This window comes from Sinohyriopsis cumingii, chromosome 2 (assembly GCF_028554795.1).
Source record: "Sinohyriopsis cumingii isolate HCF-2022 chromosome 2, ASM2855479v2, whole genome shotgun sequence".
In the NCBI taxonomy this organism is placed as follows: Eukaryota; Metazoa; Mollusca; class Bivalvia; order Unionida; family Unionidae; genus Sinohyriopsis; species Sinohyriopsis cumingii.
The window spans coordinates 72,167,001-72,189,175 of NC_142962.1; the positions used below are offsets into that span (position 1 = coordinate 72,167,001).

Here is a 22,175-nt window from a genome sequence, read left to right on the forward strand (position 1 = left end):
ATTTTGATTGGGAAGGACATTGAGGACTTGGGTCGGGTGAATCATTTCTACTAAAGCCACTTCCCAATGGGCTTCGTGATCTAAGATGATGGCCTGAGGTAATTTGGCTGTGTAACAGCACAACGTGTTGTGGGGAAACACCTCCATGGAACTGTCACTGGGTAAAGTTAAGTAAAATTGGTTTTGGTGACTCATAATTCCAGAGTTCTGTGGCTGTCCGAGGGGTTATTACTGGAAGTCAGAGGCGTGTCTCCACCCAAAATGGGGTTCTGGTTGTGGTTGGACTGGTGACTGGCACTGGCACTTGACACAAGGTTCCCGTGGTTCCCGTTCGAGGAGAATTTCAGGGAGGGATTGAGAAGCAGGTAACCGATGCAACTGCGCAATAAAATGGTCCACAATTGTTTGTCTCCTTGTTGCAAACTCAAATTGGCGATGGCTGCCCCGATGACACAATACACCACGAAGATTTGGCAGAAAAAGACGATTTGCGTTTTAGGCACACGTTCTCCACACCACACCCACAAGGGTTGTTTTTGTAAATCTTGCACAGAAGAACTAGGTGAAGGAGGAGTGGTCGACGTAGCTGCGTCTGCTGTGTGAAAGGGCATGATGGTCACTTCTTTTTATAGTCGATGACTTGCGAAGCGTCGATCCAAGAATCAAAACTGGGTGGATATCCTTTCCAACGTACTTTGACTTCTTTGACACGTCGTTTGCCCACTTTACGGGTTCTGCGTTCGAGAATGCTTTCGATGTCGTACACGTCGTCTTCTTTTTTGGTGACACGTTGTAACTCGGGCAAATAAAACGTTCCTTTGAGCACTTCTCCGTTCATGTCTTCCAATTTATAGACGGCAGGATGACGGCCATGCACTCGTCCAGTGACGCGAAACAATTCGGTCGTCCAGTTAGGTAAGTAACCTTTGTCGAAAGTGCGTTTGGTTTTGCCAATGCGCACCCAATCTCCTACGACCAACTCTCCACATTTCTTGGGGACAGCCCTCGTCGGGGACGTACCAAACAGGTGCTCGAACACCAACACTTCGTTGTCGGGAGTCACGTCTTGCGGGGCACGTCCGATGCTTCGATGGTAAGATTGGTTGTACGCTTGCACCAGGTGCGGTAAGATGTCGATGTACTTCAGAGTGTGGTGATGCGTAAAATATTTCCACATGCGTTCTTTCAAAGTGCGTTGAAAACGTTCCACGATGCCGGCTTTGGTTTCGGGATTCTCGGTGGTAAAAAAATGAATGTCACGTTTCTTTAATTCTTTTTGGAAAGCTTGGTTCAGAAATTCGGTGCCTTTGTCCGTTTGCCATCGAAGAGGGTGACGACCGCTTTGTTTCAACACCCGTTGCAGGGCTCGCACTAACTCGCTGCTCGATTTGGAAGTCAAGGGCACGACCCAGGCAAATTTGGAAAAGACGTCGATGACACAAAACAAATATTTGTAGCCACGATTGTAGCTGGCCAAATGAGAGACATCGGCTAAATCGGCTTGCCATTGATGATCGATGCCTTCCACTCGGGTGCGACTTCTGGCAAACTTGCGTCGAATGGGTTTGTGTAAAGTGTAGGTAGCTTGTTCTTGTAACCATCGTTGCACTTGAGGTAAACGGAGACTTTTCAGTCGCGTTTTGGCAGCACGATACAATTTTTGAACTCCTGCGTAACCTGCAGGATGGGAGGGATCGTAGTAAATGCTGGCTAAGACTTTTTCCATTTTTTGTGTGTTAATAAGTCACCCACTCTTCGGTGATGCTACTTTGGGTGGGTCGAAAGGGTGGTTTGGAAACAGATTTACGTGTCCGATGGGCTACGGGAGTGGAAGTCGAAGGTAGTGGTGGAGGTGGAGGTAGCAATGGAATGGCTTTGGTTTTCTCTTCTTTTTTCACTTCTGGTTTCCCTTCTTTCTTTTTCACTTCTGTCGAAGGAGGCGTGGACATCATCTTTTTAACCCAAGCTTTCATTTCTTCTCGTTGGGGTGTGGGGGACGGGGTCAACAAGGATGCTGCAATCTTACTCGAAATGGGAGCTGCTGACGGTGTTTGAAACACTTCTCGCATCTCTTCTTCCTCAGGTCTTTGTTGGGTAGCATCTCTGATGACCCTTGGGGATGGTAGTGGTGGTGGTGGTAATGATGATGATGGTGCTGGACTTTTCATCAAGGTCTTAAAATCTTTCAGAGTGGGTAGAGCTGTTTCGTCTAAGCTTTCTGGTGAAAGAGTTGCAGTCGTTGCAAGAGTTGACCGTACTTTTGCGATTTTTCTGTTTCGGACAAATCTTGGCGATCCATCAAGGACTGCAATTCGTGTTGTAACTGGGACATCTCGTTCAAATTGGGATTGGGAGGTAAATGCGGGGTGCGTTGTTCTTGCCGCCGATGGTATTCCATCCATCGTTTGTAAAGCACTAATGCTAGTTTTCGTCCTTCCATGGGGTTGTCAGGGGTCGATTCTGAGATCTTGGGACTTCCGAGGGTCTTTTTATCTTGCTCCCACCAGTCCTCCCAACATGGTTCCTAAGACTCCTTTCAGTATGGGGTCTAACAAGAGAGGTAAAATGCCTCCACTTTGGACCAACATCTTCTTTTTTTGACGAATGGGAATTTTCTTTTGAACCATTTTCCGAAGAACGTGACGAAGTTTGCCTAAGCATTGTTTCTGGTGTTTGGACAAAGGGATCGTGCCTTTCAAAACGTTCAAACAACATTCGCACACGGTATCGATGACCTCTTTGGAGGCCGTTTGAATGAGTTTTTTTCGTAGGGGTGGAGAAGCTTTGGACAGGACAGATAACATGTCCCCATGTTTGGCTAAACGTGGTGGCAGTCCTTTCCTTTTCTTTCCTTGGGGTTTTCTGGAGGGTGACATTTTTGCTTGTGGGTTCAGGGACATTTACCGAACAGACACTAACGTCGATGACTTAACGCACACCCTTTTATCTTTTTTTTTTGGGACTATCGCTTTGTCATAAAGGTGACAATGTTTTTCCCAAAATCGCCAAGGAATCCTCCCCTTTGTTGACGCCTCTTTTTCTTGGAACGACTGTGTCTTTTCTTAGGGTAATGTCGATGCTTGGCTAAGTGCTTTGTCGGATGACGCGTCTGACTTTGTCTCTTTCTTTTGTGGCTTCTTGGAGGTGACATCTTTTACAAGTTCACTGATACCCCGACTTGGTCACAGGCCTTTTTTTATACTGGAACGCGTCGCCACTGATTGTCTTTACGTTGTATCAGTTTGAGGACAGGCATGACACGTCGTGCAGGGGTACGCAACGGACTAAATCGAGCCAGTTCTTGCTTGGACAAATCCAGTAAACTTTTTAACATGCCCGATCTTTCATGGACTTTGATTTTGGGAGAAGGTACTTTGTGAGCAGCAGCCACTGCCGCTAAATTGGAAGGTCCTGCCACTGGGGAAGTTCTTTTGGGGGTCATCAACGGAGAAGTTCTTGGTGTGATCAACGTCTCCAAGTACTCTTCAGTTCCTGGTGACATCAACGGAGAAGTGGATAAACGTGAGGCTGCCGGAGACGCAGTCACCGCTGTGGCAGGTCGTGGTTTGCGAGTGTAAGGTTGCGTCCTGGCCGAAGTGCCTCTCTTGCGACTAGTTTTCTTCTGTGGACTTTTCTTTTTCTGGGGACTTTTTTTCTGTTTCTTTTTTTGGGGGCTTCTTTTCTTTTTCCGGGGTGGTGTCTGGTAAGAGGAGGGTCCTGCCACTGGAGAAGTTCTTTTTGGGGACCTGGTCTTTTTCTTTTTCTTCTTGGGGCTTCGTTGGACTTTTGTCTTGGGGATGACTTTGGGGGCATTAGGATCCCATCTTAAGAGTGAGCGAATGATGACACCTCCTAGAGTACCGCTCCCTCCAGGTTTCAAAATGATTTGTTTTTTGGTTTGAGTGTCGATGCGGGGATCGGCCAGTTGGACCAAAGCGACTTTGTTTCGATCGAAAAAGCGTTGGGTTTGATGAGGAATCTGAATGATTCCTTGGAGTAATTGACGTGCCGTCACCGTGAACCATCGTAAGACTTCTTTGAGACTAGCTTCTAAGACACGAGCTCGTGTTTGTGGATTTTTTTCTCGACTGATGCCATACAAGGCACGAATCAATTTGACGGGAAGATGCGACTGAAGGGACGTCATGTTCACACTGTGTGAGACAGACGAAAAAGGGTCTGAGGTTTTTATAGATTTTTTTATGGGGAGTGAAATGAAGTCGAGGACGGAGACGTGTACAGGACAGGCCCTCCGTCTTGGCACCAGTGGTGAAACAAGTGGGTACGAAATCGCAAATCCTCGGGGGTCGTAGGTTTCAAATCGACGAGTAAATAGGCGTGTGGCGTTTGAGTGGCATCGTCGTACGCCTGAGTCAACCAAGGCGTTCCTAACTGTTTGGCTAAGACTTGCACTTGCGATTTATCTCGAGGGCTTTTAAACAAGACCACGTAATGCGCATTGAGACTGATGGTGCGATGGGCTTTACTTTGTTGAAACAAATTTTGAGTGATGTAAACGACACTGGCATTACGGTGATGCCCTTTGCGCGTGAACCACAATTTAATTTCTTCTTCGTCTTCTCCTAACATGTCGTCGAAAATTACCAAATGGGTTTGACGGGAGTCAGAGACGATGCCGTCGTCTTCTTTAGGAATGCCTTCCACAAACACGATGGAATCGCCTTGACTTTCTCGCAAGAGGCTGTACGCCGATTGCCACTCTTTGTAACACCACACGATTCGTTGAGGGGGTCGATCGATCAAATGATGTTTATGTTCGATCAAACGTTTGACGAATTCGGTTTTGCCTGAACCGCTAGGTCCAGCAATGTGCATGTTAAAGGGATGGCGAAGATACAAAGCCTCCCAACTGGCACGATCTAAGTGTTCGTCGATGACTTTGACAGTAGAGGAAGAGGGAGCAGAGACAGCAGAGGTAGTCATGGTGTGAGAAATGTCACTTGTGACACGAAAAACAAACAAGACAAGAGTTTATATACTTTTTCAGAACACGTTTATTGAATGTTTTTTTCAAACATGAATACGAAAGACAAAAATACATAAAAGCCAAAGGCTTAAGTACAAGAATAAAAGGCACATGATAACTATGAACGTGGAATAAACACAAGTGTCTGTACAACATGTTTTGGGTAATGTTCTAACCAGTTCTATAGTAGGGGGTAAGGTCACACAAGTGTCCTCCCGAAAGGGTCTTTCAGGTCTGTCCACGACAGTCCTGTCCTGGGTAACGGGTTCTTCTGGCACCGTCACTAACACGGGTTGAAAAGTAACTTTTTTCCTTGAACAACTCTTGTGCATACTGGGCCACTTCTTGGGTCCAAGTCTCAAAACCCCATTCTTTCCAGGCACGGACATCTGTCCAATGGGGATGTAAGTCACAAGCTACACACACATCGTCATACACGTCTCGGGTAGCTAAAAGTTGACGAATCTTTTTTTCCTGTTGAGGTCGAGAAGTATCCAGATGAAAACGCAAGGCTTTGAGCAAAAGGAGTTTTTCGTGACCATTTAAGGCCATTGAGGTGGTAAGTACTGATCGTAAAGAGTCCACAAAGAATCGGCTGGTAAACGAAATCCCAGAAAACAAGTCACTAAGACACACACCACTTGTCGTCCCAAATTAAATAGATAAAATTCTTGTAATAATTGATGGTAATGATCCACGGTTTGAATATGGTCATTGAGTACCTTCCACGGAATCTGTTGAATGATATGTGACATAATCCGTGGCATGGCAACTTGATTTTATAGTGTCTTTGTTTCGGAAGCAATACAGCTCTCGGTAAATCCTTTCTCTCAACTCCTCAGGCAAGCCCGAAATGTTCTCTTGTAAAGTATCCATAAGTATATACACTGTTTTTGGAATCGTTGGGTGGTGGCCAATAGCCTCGTTTACCTTTGTGCCTAATGTAATATCCACTCATAATCAGTCTTCTTGTACTTTGGAACATAGCATAATTTAAAAACGGACGAATCACTTTGAGTTTGCGTTTCACTTGTATTTTGATCAGTTCTAGGTAAATGCGTTCTCTCAACTCCACAGGCAAAGCACGAATGTTCTCTAGCAAAGTATCCATGAATAGGTCATACTAAATCCTCTTTGGTCTGACGCAAGAAATGTACTCTTTGCACAAACATGGTTTTACTTCAGTGTCGAATTTAAATCGTTGAGTCACTAATTTGCACATTACAATTCGTTCAGAAGTTTCCTCTTTCACCAAGTTGACATTGTGTTTAAGATGTTGGTAATTCGTTAACTCTTCCTCTGGAATTCGATGCAGTACGTTTACAATGATGTAGGTAGAATCGTCCATACCAAACCAATCCTTTTTAAAACTAGAGGATCGTTCATCAATGTCCGTCCGATGGAACACTTTCACTCGCTTCTGGTATACAATTTGATAGACTTTTTCCAAGGGTCGACTGACGATGTGGTGAGTGGGTAAACGTACAATCTTGTTCGGTTGATAGGTGGTCACTTTAAACTTTCCATCCTCTCCCGATTGCAAGGCTTCTTTCAATACCCCAAAGTTGACCACTCGACTGGAACGATAATTCAGAGTCAGTCCTTTCACTTTGCACGTCCTGTGCACTTCTCCTTGTTTGTCCCGGTATTCGTAGCCGTAATTTTTGGGACCACCACTGACGAAACTTAGAATCTTGTCGTCGGGATGCTCGTCTGTCCAGGCTCCTAAACGGTCTCCTTCGATGTTAGGGTGATGTTGAATCGGGTGATGGATGTAAATGCAACTGTCCGTGTCAAAGTACAGGACGCGTTCCCCTAACAGTTCTAAAGCTTCGTACAATTTTAAGCGAGCATGGGCTGTCACGTAAGCCGCAATGATGACATTTCCAAAAGGGTCGTCTTGTACAAAGTCCAGATCTTCTTCGTAATTGACCAAGATCAAATCCTCGCGAACGACGTCCACGTGTTTCGTGTATTTGGTTTTGTCGTGAATCATCTGGAAGTAGCGGAAAGGTTCTGTCAAATATTCCGTCTTGGGTAAACACGGTCGTTGTGCCATTTTACCCCACAAGCAATTTAACATCACTTTGGCAAACGACCGCCTGCCTTCGTTTTTCTCGATGTGGTCTAAAGTGATGCCTTCTTGTTCGTAGTATTTCTCTTTGAATTGTATTTGGTCTTCGGGAGTGTGACACCAGGAAGGATAGCCGCTGGCTTCTTGCTTCAGTTTCAAAAAGGCATCCACGTAGTCGGCGAAAATGCCTTTCTGACTGGGATCACCCTTGTGGTATTGTTGTGTCTTGGGAAAGTGACAAATTTCGTACACTTCTAACAGTTGGTATCCCATGTCCAAAGCTTTGAACAATTCTACGCTGACCCAGGTTCCCGTCAAGGCCCGTTCTTCCTGGCTGTGATGACAAGGCTGGTCTTGGTTGCACGTTTCGGCACAAGTACGGCACAAGGGAAACATCAGTTGCCTTGACAATGGTGAGGTAAGACGGGATGGTATAGGTTCGTGAGAGGCAAAACTTTACACTTGATCAAGCCTTCGTATTGTCGAATGTTTTTCAGGTCGATGTGTTCCGTTAACAATTGTGGGTGCCCTACAGGAAAGCGACAATATTTGCACACGTAGGGATACAGCGAACACACGTCCAAGTATTTGATTTCTTCTCCTTTCTCTTCGTCGGCTTGGTACAGCAAACAGGTGGCATTGGTCCTTCCTCCGTACAAACTATTCTCGGGTTCAGCGGGTCCATGAACTGGTAACTTTCCACGAGGCGTTTAAACTCGGGATCGGTTTTCATACGGTGATCGTACTCGTGTTCCCACATTTCCACCACTTGGTATCCTTCCTGTTCCAACTTTAGGCGTCGCTGACAAGTGTCCTGGTACAAGTCTTCCATGGTTCGTTGCAAAAACTGATTTTTAGTGCCACGGTCAGGGTAACAAACAGGACATCCGTGAAATAAGCAACCGTTAAACTCGTACACGATCTTGGGGTTTTCTAAGTCCCAGCCATCGACCGAATACGTTCCGATGGTCTTTTCGCCCCCTCCGTTGCGGGCATGCTGAATCCACTTGTCTTCCTTGTCGCACAAGTAATGTAACCAACGTAGGGCTTTGACCGAGTATTGACGTTTGACAAAGTGGGTCGTTTGAGGGCTGATGACAGCCACGGTGTTTTCAGGCATGAATCGTTGTCGATACACTAGGGAACACGCTTTGGCAATGGTGCAAGCTTCTTTCAAAGGATCGACCCCTCCGTGTTCCATGAACAGTTCTCGAAATTTTCCACAGCAACGCCGTAAACTGTCCACGTCGGAACGACAATACTTTAGCATTTCTTCCTGAAAGTCGAAAGGGTCCGAGGCGTGAATCTGGTACCAAGCGTAGAAAGCTTCTCGTTGTTCGGTACGCATGTTGTCGGGGTCGTAATAGTGAGCCTCAGGCAAATGGGGTAGAACGGCATGTTGATTGGCTTCCGTATTGAAAAAGTGTGGAAAGTACCCTTTAGCCATTTCTGTCATTCCAAACGTTTTAGGCATTCGACTCAAAGGCATGGCCAAGTAACTCATCGAATCTTTAAACTGTACTTGTCCCACTTGCATGAAAATGATTTTGGCTCCGTTCAAAGTCACTTTAGGACGCTCGGTGCCTTGTTCCGTATAGTATCTGAGAAGAAACTGTCCATCGTATCCGGAGAAATTGTGAGCCATCACTGTGGCATGACGATGACAATCTCCGTAAAGTTCGATGTCCTCTTGGCTCCACGTCTTGTCGATGGGGTCTAAGACCCATTGGGCAAAATCGGCTAACGTGTTCGGTCCTCGAAAGATTTTTTCACGCCCTCCAGGAATCTTGCTGCAGTGAGGGCAATGACTGAAGATAGGTTCTTGAATGCACTTGTCGCACGCTCGATGAGCCACGCAGAAACTAGGAATGTGAATGCCGGTCTCTTGCATGCATTCGAAATCGAAAAAGATGAAATTGCCTTTCTTCTTGTGACTGTCCTCTTTCTCTGGTGGGGGTTGGTATTTTTGCACGTAACATTGGTGTTCCAAGTCCACGATGTGGTGACAAATGTGACATTTTTTCTTTCCTGAACATACGTGTGCCTTGGTATTATTGGTACGTATGACTTGTCCACACGTAGGGCACAATCTCAGGAGTTGACAAGCGCATTTCTTCTGTGAACCTTGCGTTTTCAGATGTTGTTGGTAACAAGTAGGGCTAACAAACGTGCGCAGACAAGTCGAACAAGGCACTGGTTCTTCGCTCAGACAGGGTAAAGAGGCCAAACATCCTGAGCATTTCAATCCACAATGCTTGTGTTGCTCTCGATTATTATAACCATGGTCACATTTCTCACAGTAATAACTGTATCCCAGGAATCCGGTGATACTGGTAATCGTATCGAAATGGTCATCGTGATAATAAACATGAATGTATTTTCCGTCCTTAAAATGTTGGCCTCGAAACAACAGAGGCCCGCGCATTTCTTGAGGGTGCACTTTTAAGGTGTAGCGTGGAGCTAGGGCATCTTGCAATTTTTGCATCTCAGGAATGCCACAGGGTGTGTCTTTGGACAGGCCAGCTTGTTGCAACAGGAGTTCTGCTTCGTTTCGTTGTTTGGCTCGATGGGAACGTTGAATAGTGTTCCAGGTTCTTTTCCATTCTACCGTGTCGTTCTTGTCGGCATAGGTTCGTCCCACCACGATGGCACGGGCTAAACACATCTGGTCATGAGAGTTGTTAATTCGGACGAGACTCTTTTTGGTGTTGCGAAGGTCGTCCACCAATAACATCTTTTTGCGTCCAGTTCCTTGAGGAGGAGAGACGTGGGTCATGTCCAATGTGGCTTTTCCATCGGTGATGTCAAACTGGTCATTAGATTGTTGCACGTGTTGAATCTTGTCCATGACTTTGGAAGCGGTCAATTCTGCAGGGGTGCTAAACTCGATCCAAACAGGGGATTTCAAACCGTCTTGTTGTATGGAAAGTCTCAAGCGATCGTCTTCTTTGGGTTGACATTGCTGCTTGAGTGCAGTGAGCAAAGAATCCCACACCTCAGTGATGAACACTTCTCCTTTCTCTAACGGCACTTCAGCCTTGAAATCTTTAAACTTCACTGTGTATTTGTAAGCCTTGGTTCTAAATTTTCTAGAGGAGCGCTTTTCCGTCTCTCGAATGGAATAGTACTTTTCAGGGTTGACTAAGGGTGGTGAACTTGGTTTAGAGGGTTCGGATTCTGGTTCACTCATGTCCTCTTCAAAATCACTGGCATGAATTTGTGCCAAGATTTCAGCCCTGGTACGAGGCGATAGATCACGTTTCTGCCTCTTACTTTCTTCTTCTTTCTTCTCGAATGAATTAGATCGTTTCATCTTGAAAGCAAAAAGTCAAATGACTCAAGTTCAAACACCATGAGCTACTTTATAGTCATAGCAGACCAGCGTATATAAAAGGGTGTGTGTCTTGTCCTTTCACTATTCATTTCACTCTCAAGCCGAGCACAACGATGGAAGAGACTAACCAGATGGAACGTTTCGTCAGAGCTTTGCGAGGGGTCATTAGAAAATTCTCTTCAGACCAGCCTACGGACTACTCTCCATCCTTTAGAGATAAAAGTCAAGATACTTGCTATATCTGTCAGAAGAAAGGGCATTGGTCTTCAGAGTGTCCAGACCGTCAAAAAAGAACAAAAACAGGGACAAAAAAAGACAAAAGTCAAGATACCTGTTATTATTGTAAAGAAAAAGGACATTGGTCTCCAGATTGCCCAAAAAAGAAACAAGAGGAATCAGAAGAAAAGAGGAATTCTTCAGAAGAAGAGAGGGATTCTTCAGAGGAAGAGAGGGATTCTTCTGAGGAAGAAAGAAGACAAGTGAAGAAAAAGAAACAGGAGAAAAAAAGAAAAAGGGAAGAAAGCGAGGAGGAAGAAGAAGAGGAAAAGAGTGTGACGGTGAAAAAATTCAAAAAACAGAGAGACTAAAAAAGGAGAAAGAAGAAGTCAATGAACTTTTTATTAAAGTGTTGTGTTGTGAATTGTGAATTGGATTGTAAAAAAATGGATAAAAGAATAAATTAATGATATAAGGTAAGTGTCTTTGAGTTTTGATTTTAAAATAAGAACGTACACTCATGCACTCATACACAGACACGTACTATAAGGGTAAAATGGGTGGGTTATTTATTTTTTTTGGAGTTATTGGCAAATTGAAATTGTATTTCTTTTCGAGAAATGTGGGTGGCCCTGAAAAGGGCCTTTTTCTTCATGGTGAAGGGGTGAGTTTAAGCAATCAACTTTAACTGCCTTAAGCCTTTGCCACGGCCAAGGCCTACTTCTGGACTGCGTAATGTTGATGATGATGATAATGATTGGGTTGAAATCACTAAGGGTGGTACGGTAGGCTTAGTCACAGGGTTGACGTGTTTAGCTCGGGAAGGTCGTATTCTCTTCGGTCGTAATAAAGAAGTCTGATACATTTGTTTCAGACTTCTTAACTCCGCTAAAATGTCCAACAGTACCGTGACCGTTTGATTTTCACCCTCTTGATTCTTTGCTGCTACTTCTTCTTCTTGCTGTTGCTGCTGTTGTTTATTTCTTACCTCTTCTTCTTGCTGTTGCTGTAGGAGAAAAGCCTGTTCCGCTTCCTTTTGTCGTTGTATAAATTTCTCCAATTCTTCTTTCTGTCTCTGTCTAAAATTCTCCACGTGCGGTAATGAAGAAGGTAACGAAGGTTCCGGAACAAATTCTTGCGAGGAGAGAAAATCCACAAAATCCCAATTCACCTCTTCTGAAAGTAAGTCCGGGTTCCCTTGGGCGGTCTCCCCTACTGGTGCACCCCATTGGACCGTTTTCTGAGTTTCCGTCATGTTGAATCACTGTCGCATAGATTGACTGCACACAAGCGCTAGCGAATCCATATTGACTACGTGACGTCACAGACTGCTCTCTTCGGATTGGATGCGGGCTAACTGAATTTCGTAACGCGTGTTCGGATTGGTGAATGAACTCAATCCGTTTCAATCCTACCTCTGCCTATAAATAAGCGCCGTTCACTGCATTGATTCACCTGTTCTCGTCGCTTCAAGATGTGGACCACAGTTGAGTCATCCACCCTTGTGTCTTCCATGATGTTTCGGACAGACTTGCTCATGTATGTCCGATCGAAGTGGACCGTTGTCCACAGGACAAACACCAGCCTGTGGATACGTAGGATCTACGTTGAAAGACAAGGATGCCTGAAAAGAGTGCTGATTTACGGACCAACAGTGAGACGTAGCCTAAGGACAAGAAGAAGACCAATGCGGTGCCCTTTATGTTAATGAATACATTAACATAAACCCAAAGGCCCTTTTCAGGGCCAGCCATATTTCTCGAAAAGAGATAGCCTTTCAATTGTCTACCCCTTTTTAAAAATTTTTTTTAAAAAAAAAAAAAAATCCCATGTTCAATTCCCATTGTCCCTAAACAAGCCCAAACTCTATTCCCCATGTTAAATTCCCCTTGTACGTAGAGTGACCCACGATTTATCGCCATGTTAATTCCCCTTGTACGTAATCTGACCCACGATTTTTAGCCATGTTAAATTTCCATTGTACGTAATCTAACCCGGGGGGGGGGGGGTCTGTAATGCTAATTCCCATTGTACGTAAAGTGCCCCCCTTCACTACTTAAGTTGGCTTACTGGTTCGAGATTTTATTTTTTAAGAGACAAAAATTAAACAATAGATAAAAATTTAATGATAAAAGCGGAGTACGTTATATTATAAATTTACTCACGAATAACTTTTCATACAAGAAATCGATAAATACATTGGGTAAATGTTTTCATGTATATGCATTACTGTTTGATAGTGTTGATACTGATTTATGACAAGTTAACTTAAATATCTCATTTTTGAAACATTGGAAAGTTAGTTTGGTTATAAAATCTAAATGCAATAGCTCATGTCTATTTTGTTATGAATTCGGCTAGAAATTTGCTAATAACTAAGCTGATATATATTTCGAAGCTGAAAATCAACCTTTATATATATATCTATATATATATATATATATATATATATATATATATATATATATATATATATATATATATATATATATATATATATACTTTTCCTATGCTTGCGAAAACAGGCATGTGTGTTCCATTGTTTTTCTTTTAATGTTTCATATGATCCGAATCATCTTGGGATTTGGGGCGAATCAGCCTGTAAGTTGGACCGAATCAGCTATCGAAGGAATCAGCCAGCATTGCCCAGACCATGATGGGATGCCAGGGTACCAGGCTATTAAGTACCTTTGAAAGAGGGACAGTTATATGGTGAAGTTGTGTTCATTTGCATCTAGCACAATGTAGAGAATGCTGGCTTACCTCCACGCTACTTACGTGTATTGTGACTGAAATTTTCTTTATATGTATTTTTTCGTGTATTGTGACAAATGCTTCTTTTGATGTGTTATTTGGGGAACAATGTGCTGTTTAAAGAAGACGGCTGTCCAAGATGACATTTCCTACACACAGGTACTCGACGCGAGCTTAATGTTGGAAAAAAAAGGCAAGAACCCGAAAGAAAAATCACAGCGAGTGACAAAAAGACCTGAGCACCCCACCCCCCATGATCCAGAGACAGTATGATAGACAAAGTCCTATGTCAGAACGGTTCATGAGGGTAGTCTCAGATAATTTTGTCACTCGCTATGACTTTTTCTCTTCCAGGTTGGGTCCCCGAGTGGCCGAGTGGTCTAAAGCGTTCACCGTTCCGGATCACTGCTATCTCACCTCTGTCTGCCTGAGTTCGAGTCCAAGGCTCGGCTAGGGTGGGTACGTGAGAAAGCCTGCTAGTAGCTTCTCGTGAGTCGGTGGTTCTTCCCTGGGTTTTCCAGGGTTCTTCCTCCACCAGTTATACTGGCCGCCATGTATAACCTATCTTGTGCTGAAAAATGGCGTTAAACCCTAGAACAACAACAACAACAAAATCTTCCAGGTTATTGCTTTTTTTTTAATATAGTAAGCTCGTGTCAAGCAGATGTGTTCCCATGTGCTCGAGAAATTATTTTGAACAATGAACAGTACAAAAAATTGCACACCCTCCCGTATTCCGCTTCCGATTTAAAAAAATAATAATAAAAAGTATCAAGGATATAAAAAATGCACAAAACTTATTCATTTCATTCACTGATTTATAGCTTATAATCTGTCACCAAAGGGTCCCTAACACTGTCGATCCATTCACTTTTCAAAGCAAACGGAAGCACCCCATCTAAACAAACAGACAGACTGCTCACCGTGATTTTCTGTAGTCTAGAACAGTCCATATCAGTACAAACTTTGTCGTCTGCATTTAATAGTTGCAGTGTCTCATTGTAATGCTTCTAAAACAAACCGAACAAACTAAAGGTTGAACTCTGTTGTTGATGTGTTCAAAGAAATGTAACTTTAAAATTGGCAGAATTATGGTGATTATTAATAACGGAGAATTGTCACAGCTGTTGCTTGTATACTTAGACTCGCCTATCCTAATATGGCGACCGTGTTACTAAAGAAACTTTCGCTTGATTCGAAACACCAAGTTGACAGTGTATTGAATCTCCTGGCAACTATTAGATTAAAAGTTATAAATGAATGAATAAAAAGACTTAGTTTTGTAAATTTTTGTGACCTTGAAGCCTTTTGTGTTTTATATATAAAATGGCGGGGTACAAAGAAACGGGAGGGTGTGCGAATACCGAAGTCTAAAGTCCACTAATTTTACACTTATTAGAATATCCATAATGAATTTAAAGTTTTGCGATAGCTCGAGGGAGATCGGGTGGGGTGTTTTTTTTAAAAAATTCTTCTATTGATGTTCTGGCAGAGAAAACGATCAAGCGGAGCAAGCATTGTTTTAAAAAAATGCACATCTGAAGTCAGGCAAAGCAGTTTACTCTTTTGCCTAAATTACATCTGTCAATCATACACTAAAATAAAGGGAATACATGATAATACAAGTTTATTGTTTTTAAATAGCAAGTTAGAAAAAATGGGAAGCTATTTTTTTGGGGGGGGGGGGGGGATTCGAACCTGTGCAAAGTACGAAACTAATGAACGGAAACTAAATGGCAGTGATTTGTTGTGGGAAACAACACCGGAACCTATGAAGTTGTATTGGTGGTTAAGATTAGGTTTTATTTCCAACATGGCTCCCAAAGGAACTCTCACGAATGGAAGTGTACATGATAACGGAAGAGTAAATGGTTTTCAGAATGGTCGGAAAGGACATACGTCGTCCAGCAGAAATGGAGATCGACATAAGGTATGTATGTAAGATATGAAGTTGATAAAGTGACTGTAATTCATTTATTTTCTCAGAAATTTAGGTCGCATAATGCGTATGTGATTGATTTTACTGTTCCAACTGGTATCAGATTACACTGCTTCATTAGGTAGGCATGAAATGTGTTAATTTAATGATGAAGGCTGATTTTCGTGTTCTCAATAGCTATGTTTATTATGACCAATATGTCATCATTCACGTGAGGAAGTTATTATAAAGTGTAAACAATCGGCTGCATGCCACGCCCATGCATTGGAATCTGTATTAGCCTTGACATTGAGTTACCTCTCTTGTTGTGCATGATGCGTCTCTTAGTGTAGTCAAAACAAACACTTGCACGTTTCATATTAGGCACGTTAAATTTGGTCTATCTTTATATTAAGAGAGATAGAACCTGTTGGTAAATCTGGATGGAGCTGAAGTCAAGGTGAAATTCAGATATGAGAAATGTAACTTTTTCTTAATGATAAGGAACTCTTTGTCTTTAGATTGCATTGTAACTTAACAAATGATATTCTAATATGATACATATGTATTGTATTATTAACAAATAATTAGATAAATATGGCCACTTGGGTCTCAGTGTTTATCTTCAAAGGTATGAAAGTTTTGAAAATAATAAGTACTGAAGGTAGTATATTGTTTTACAAAATTACAGACCAGAATCAAGTCAAGTGGCCAATTTAGGCACAATAGTTGCCCTATTACCTCTCATTTGCTCAAGTATTTAGAGAATGCAACTGATTTCCCTCTTCTTGTGCTGACATCATAATTTCCACTCCACCCAACCCAACCCTTATTCTGATCAGGGACTGTTTTCATATTGAGAGTACAGTGTCATCTGGTGTCTGTTTAAAGTTAAAAGAGCAAAGTAAAACAGTTTAAATGTAGTATTTTTTGCTTTTTCATGAATGTTTATTAAAATTTTTAGATCATTTATATTTCAAAGTATGTTTCATTATTGAGATTCAATCAGAAAATATAGATGAGGCTAAAATAAGTGAATTAAATTATTCGATTTTATCCCAGTCATCAATTGATTTTTACTTTTTGGGAGTTTAAATATGGATTGCTAGTTTTGGGTATTTCATTTTCTTAAAATCATGTTAAAGTAGAAAGATAGAGCTTATACACTGTACTACAATAAATGTTACTACAATATATGTTACCTGTTTTCAGTACTAACCTAATTTCAGGGTTAGTGTTATTTGCAAAAAGAAATATATTTGTGTGATTTGGATTTTTATTGTAGCGTTAACAATTTTCCAGGCATATCACTACGATGTTTGCAGTGTGGCAGTTTGTAGTGATGTCTAGCACTGTGGCATTATGCGGCAGATGTAGCATGATGTCCCACTCAGCCATATTATCCTGACATCAGGCCAACCAGTCCTAACACTAATCTCTTAATGCTGAGCACCTAGCAAGGCTGCTGTTGGTTCCAGTTTTATAAGTCTTTAATATGACTCGGCCTGTGCTTAAAACCAAGACCTCCTGCTTTTAAGGTGGACCCACTAATTGCTAGGCCACCGGAATGGTGTCAAACAGAAATACAACATATGCTAAATCAAACTAAGAAGAAAAAAAATTGGAAAGTTAATGAGTATTTCTTTTGATTATATGTTATTTGATTTGATGGTTATTTTGTGATAATTTTAAGAACATACATTGTAGTGCAGGTGTTTTGTTGGGATTATCAGGAGTGTCATCATGTCCCTGACACAAAAATAGATAAACACAAAAAATTCAGCCAGTGAAAAAGTTGAAATCATTCTTTGGCTCCTGAGAATCTTGAAAAAGAATTCCATGTTGAAAATAAAGAAGTGAACTCTCCAAAACTAGAAATTAACATTCAACAACACACCTCTAATGTTTGCAGTTGATCTAAAGTTTTAAAATATGTGTGCACACTGATGAAGTTTTTTTCTTCATCTTTAGTTTTAATAGCTAGCATTTTAATTGTGAATATTCTCTTTTATCAACGTTAATATAGTGTAAGCATAAAATATAGTTTATATAATCTGAATGCAGCTTGATCAGAACCTGTTAGCTAGAGTGGATGACATTTATTAGATCCGTAAATTTTTGTGATATTCTTTCCTATTCAAAGTTTTAATATAGTGTAAGTATAAAGTATAGTGTATATACATGTAATAATCATGCAACTTGAACAGAAGCTGTTAATTAGTACTGATTATTTTATTGTTGCAAATGGTTAGTGACAAGTCTTGGACATTGTATCCTGTAGTGGTGCAAAAGTGAGAGTCAAAAATCTCCATGGTGTCAAAACTGGGGGTCAGACTGAGTAAAAACCAAACTTTGGTATCAAAACTGGGGGTCAAATTGAAAATGTGGGGGTCTCTGAAGCACAAATGAGGGTAAAGGGAAACACTGAGTCCAGTATGGAAATATTGTCTGTCTCTCTGTTACTGTATATCCTACACGTAGAGATTTTAAAGTATATATAGTTGCTCATGTGGTAACCATGCAAAGAATCAAAGTTTGACCAATATCAGTTATGTCCTAATGAAAAATTCAGTCAAGATATTTATGCAGTCATTCACAATCATTTGAACTAGAAAAATGGCATGGACTTTCCGTAGCATATAAATTGCCATTGGCACAAAACCAGTGTGCCAGTTCAACAGTTTATACACTTTGGCCAGGATGTTCAGTCTCGGGGGGGTTGGATGTTTTGACATAGCATATGATTTATATTTTATGTTGTGCTCACAGTGGCCAAAATTGCCAAATGGTGTCATTTGTTTCAATGGTTGATCATTGTGTACATGTATTTCAACAACAAATTTTGCGATGGGATAATTCAACGTAACTCATCTTGTCAACTAAATTATATTGCAAGGCAACTGCCAGCCATTAGTGTGATGTATTTACATGGCTTGATTTATGATGCAAGAAACAAAGTTTGCAGAAATAAATAATTATTTGAGCAAAATTTCAGTTATTACTTTGAAACGAAAAGTAATTCATACAAAGATGAAAATATTGATTAAAACACTGGCATATGATGTGCGAAAACTAAAGGCTAATGATTTTGAATGGAAAATTCCACAGTGCTGTCCTTTTTTGGCAGACCAAATAATCAAAGATGCATTTTTCTTCCAACCAAATTTGGTGACCAGTGGAAAATTCTAGTGCCAACTTACATATTCCTACGCAGAAAAAGAACCTGGATACTAATGGTGAGATGTTAACATGAAAATAGTTAAAACCTTATTTGTTCACTTTATAATTTAGGGCTTTCATGATTGACGTGGACGATGTCGTGGTGCTACAATGGTGGAAGGTAAATGATATGTGAAGGGCAGTGATGAATTAAGCTCTACAATTCAAAAACTGTAAATTTTCACATATCTTAAATCATATTGTCAAATTAGAATATTTTACCATTATTTCAATCCATTAGAGAAAGGAAAATGTTACTTCAGTATATTTAAGCATGTATTTGGCATTCATGATACAACCTTATTGTGGTTCAAGTCCTACTTGGTAAACAGGACACAGATTTTGTCTGTAAATGGAATACACTCCAGCCCAGTTGATTTATGGTGTGGTGTTCCACAGGGGTTTGTTCTGGGACCTGTTCTCTTCAGTCTATACACTCAGCCACTCTCAAGTGTCATTAATCATCATCCAGTGTGTCACCAACTGTACGCTGATGACACCCAAATATACAAATCTAGTCACCCAACTGAAGTTGATGCTATCATCCAAGGTGTAGAGCGGTGCATTTCTGATGTGAAATCATGGATGACATGTAACAAGCTGCAGATGAATGATGATAAAACTGAAGTCATTCTGATTACAACACAAAGACTTTCTCATTCACATCCTTTACCTCAAACAAAAAATGTCAGCAACACTAACATTAAATTCACATGGTCAGTACAAAACCTAGGTATTACTCGTGACAGTACTCTCTTATTGCACCAACATGTCATGAACATATGTAAGGCCGCATATCTTGAGCTGAGATGCATCAGCTCCATTCCTTATTATCTTTCAGTTGATGCCACTAAAAAACTTGTGTTCCTTTGTACTTTCAAGACTGGACTATTGTAACTCAATTCTGTCTGGTTCATCTCAATATCTACTCCAGAAACTTCAAAAAGTTCAAAACACAGCTGCTCAGATTATCCTTAGAGTACCACGATCAGAGCACACCTCCACCCTGCTCTGCACCCTACACTGGCTATCCTTTTGATCCAGAATCAAACATAAAATTTGTTCTCTGTGCTACGTTTCACTGACAGGCTCCAGTCCAACATACCTATCCAACCTCACCCATGTGTACACACCAGCAAGATACTTACGCTCATCTTCTGACAATCGTATACTCATTATTCCCACTATGAAAATAAAATCATATGGACAACGTTCTTTTGCATACCAGGGCCCAGCAATGTGGAATGAATTGCCAACTGAACTTAGACACAAAGACACAGTGATCTCATTCAAGAGTACTCTTAAAACTCATCTATTTTGATTTCAAGAACAGACTTAAAGACCTAATATTGTTTCCTTACCTTAAATATTTTCATAATGTTTTCTGTTTTCTAATTTTATGATGTTTGTAGTTTTGTAATCATATCATTATACAGTATAGGTGTTGTCCAGTGCTGTAAAGCGCTTAGAGCTTCTAAAGATTAGGCACTATACAAAGTCCTCCTTATTATTATTATTATTACATGTATTATTATTATTATAATATCTCATGTCCATATTGAATCTATCAAATTCTGCCACTGAGGGTTGAATCTGACTGACAAATCATATAAGCTTTTTGTGATATATGAAAGGATGTATTTGGAAATATTGTAATGCAACCATGAAAGGTAAACAAATTTGGTAAATATTTATTGGCAGATCACTTTCTTTTCTTTTTTAATTGTTGAGGTTAATTTTATGTTCATGGTTGTTGTTGTTGTTGTAGGGTTTAACGCCATTTTTCAGCACACGATAGGCTATACATGGCGGCCAGTATTAATGGTGGAGGAAGAACCCGGGAAAACCCCATAAAGAACCACCGACCCACGTGCTGTAAAACTCTTAGAGCTTCTAAAGATTAGTCACTCTACAAAGTCCTCATTATTATTATTATTATTATTATTATTATTGTTATTATTATTATTATTATATCTCGTGTCCATATTGTGTCTGTTGAATTCTGCCACTGAGGATTGAATCTGAATGACAAGTCATATAAACTTTGTGTGATGTATGAAAGGGTGAATTTGGGATATTGTAATGCAACCATGAAAGGTAAACAAATTTGGTAAATATTTATTGGCAGATCACTTTTCTTTTTTAATTGTTGAGGTTAATTTTTATGTTCATGGTAACCTATTACTTGTGTTCTTAACAAAATGATATTAGGAAGAAGAGATCTCTAACAACTAAATATTTATAATCATACTTGTAACTAATGCTTCATATTATAGTTCAAATGCATGATAAGTGTTGTTTGGGGCAGAGCTTGGTTCTACATGTAAATAAAACTTTGGTTGAAAATGTTCCATATGAAGCATTTGGTTCAAAAGCTGGCTGCTTCCAAAAATTCAGTTCTCATTTAATTTGATACCTGCATAAGCAATTGTTGATTTATAATATTATATAGGCTTAATAAGAATGCTGTCAGTGGACCGGGGCATTGTGTACTTTTGTACAGTACATTTTATGCTCAGACATGTGCCACTAAAACATTTCATACTTTAATAATGATCTGTCCATCTTCCATTATCCATTAACACAAATTTGTTAATACTACTTCTTTGAACTATTTAGAGGATAGCCTTTTGTCCATCTTCCATTATCCATTAGCACAAATTTGTTAATGCTACTTCTTTGAACTATTCAGAGGATAGCCTTTTGTCCATCTTCCATTATCCATTAGCACAAATTTGTTAATGCTGCTTCTTTGAACTATTTAGAGGATAGCCTTTTGTCCATCTTCAATTATCCATTAGCACAAATTTGTTAACGCTACTTCTTTGAACTAATTAGAGGATAGCCTTTTGTCCATCTTCCATTATCCATTAATACAAATTTGTTAATGCTACTTCTTTGAACTATTTAGAGGATAGCCTTTTGTCCATTGTCCATTATCCATTAGCACAAATTTGTTAATGCTACTTCTTTGAACTATTTAGAGGATAGCCTTTTGTCCATCTTCCATTATCCATTAGCACAAATTTGTTAATGCTACTTCTTTGAACTATTCAGAGGATAGCCTTTTGTCCATTGTCCATTATCCATTAGCACAAATTTGTTAATGCTGCTTCTTTGAACTATTTAGAGGATAGCCTTTTGTCCATCTTCAATTATCCATTAGCACAAATTTGTCAATGCTACTTCTTTGAACTAATTAGAGGATAGCCTTTTGTCCATCTTCCATTATCCATTAATACAAATTTGTTAATGCTACTTCTTTGAACTATTTAGAGGATAGCCTTTTGTCCATCTTCCATTATCCATTAGCACAAATTTGTTAATGCTACTTCTTTGAACTATTTAGAGGATAGCCTTTTGTCCATCTTCCATTATCCATTAGCACAAATTTGTTAATGCTACTTCTTTGAACTATTTAGAGGATAGCCTTTTGTCCATCTTCCATTATCCATTAACACAAATTTGTTAATACTACTTCTTTGAACTATTTAGAGGATAGCCTTTTGTCCATCTTCCATTATCCATTAGCACAAATTTGTTAATGCTACTTCTTTGAACTATTTAGAGGATAGCCTTTTGTCCATCTTCCTTTATCCATTAACACGAATTTGTTAATACTACTTCTTTGAACTATTTAGAGGATAGCCTTTTGCCCATCTTCCATTATCCA

General features: G+C 40.5%; 1 protein-coding gene across 4 annotated transcripts in view; it reads left to right on the forward strand.

Annotated features, from left to right (window-relative positions):
• The first annotated feature begins 15,136 nt into the window (after positions 1-15,136).
• The window catches only part of LOC149805151 (serine palmitoyltransferase 2-like), a 58,674-nt gene continuing 51,635 nt past the window's right edge, over positions 15,137-22,175 (forward strand). Inside the window, exons 1-2 of one of the 4 annotated variants that reach the window (XM_089947889.1) lie at positions 15,137-15,295; positions 18,575-18,623. In XM_089947889.1, coding sequence (XP_089804015.1) covers positions 15,234-15,295; positions 18,575-18,623 — 111 coding nt within the window. In that variant the 5' untranslated portion in view covers positions 15,137-15,233. Of the gene's footprint in view, positions 15,296-15,711; positions 15,744-16,254; positions 18,520-18,574; positions 18,624-22,175 lie in introns of those variants that run through there. The other 3 variants (XM_089947890.1, XM_089947887.1, XM_089947888.1) reach the window with 3 other exon arrangements.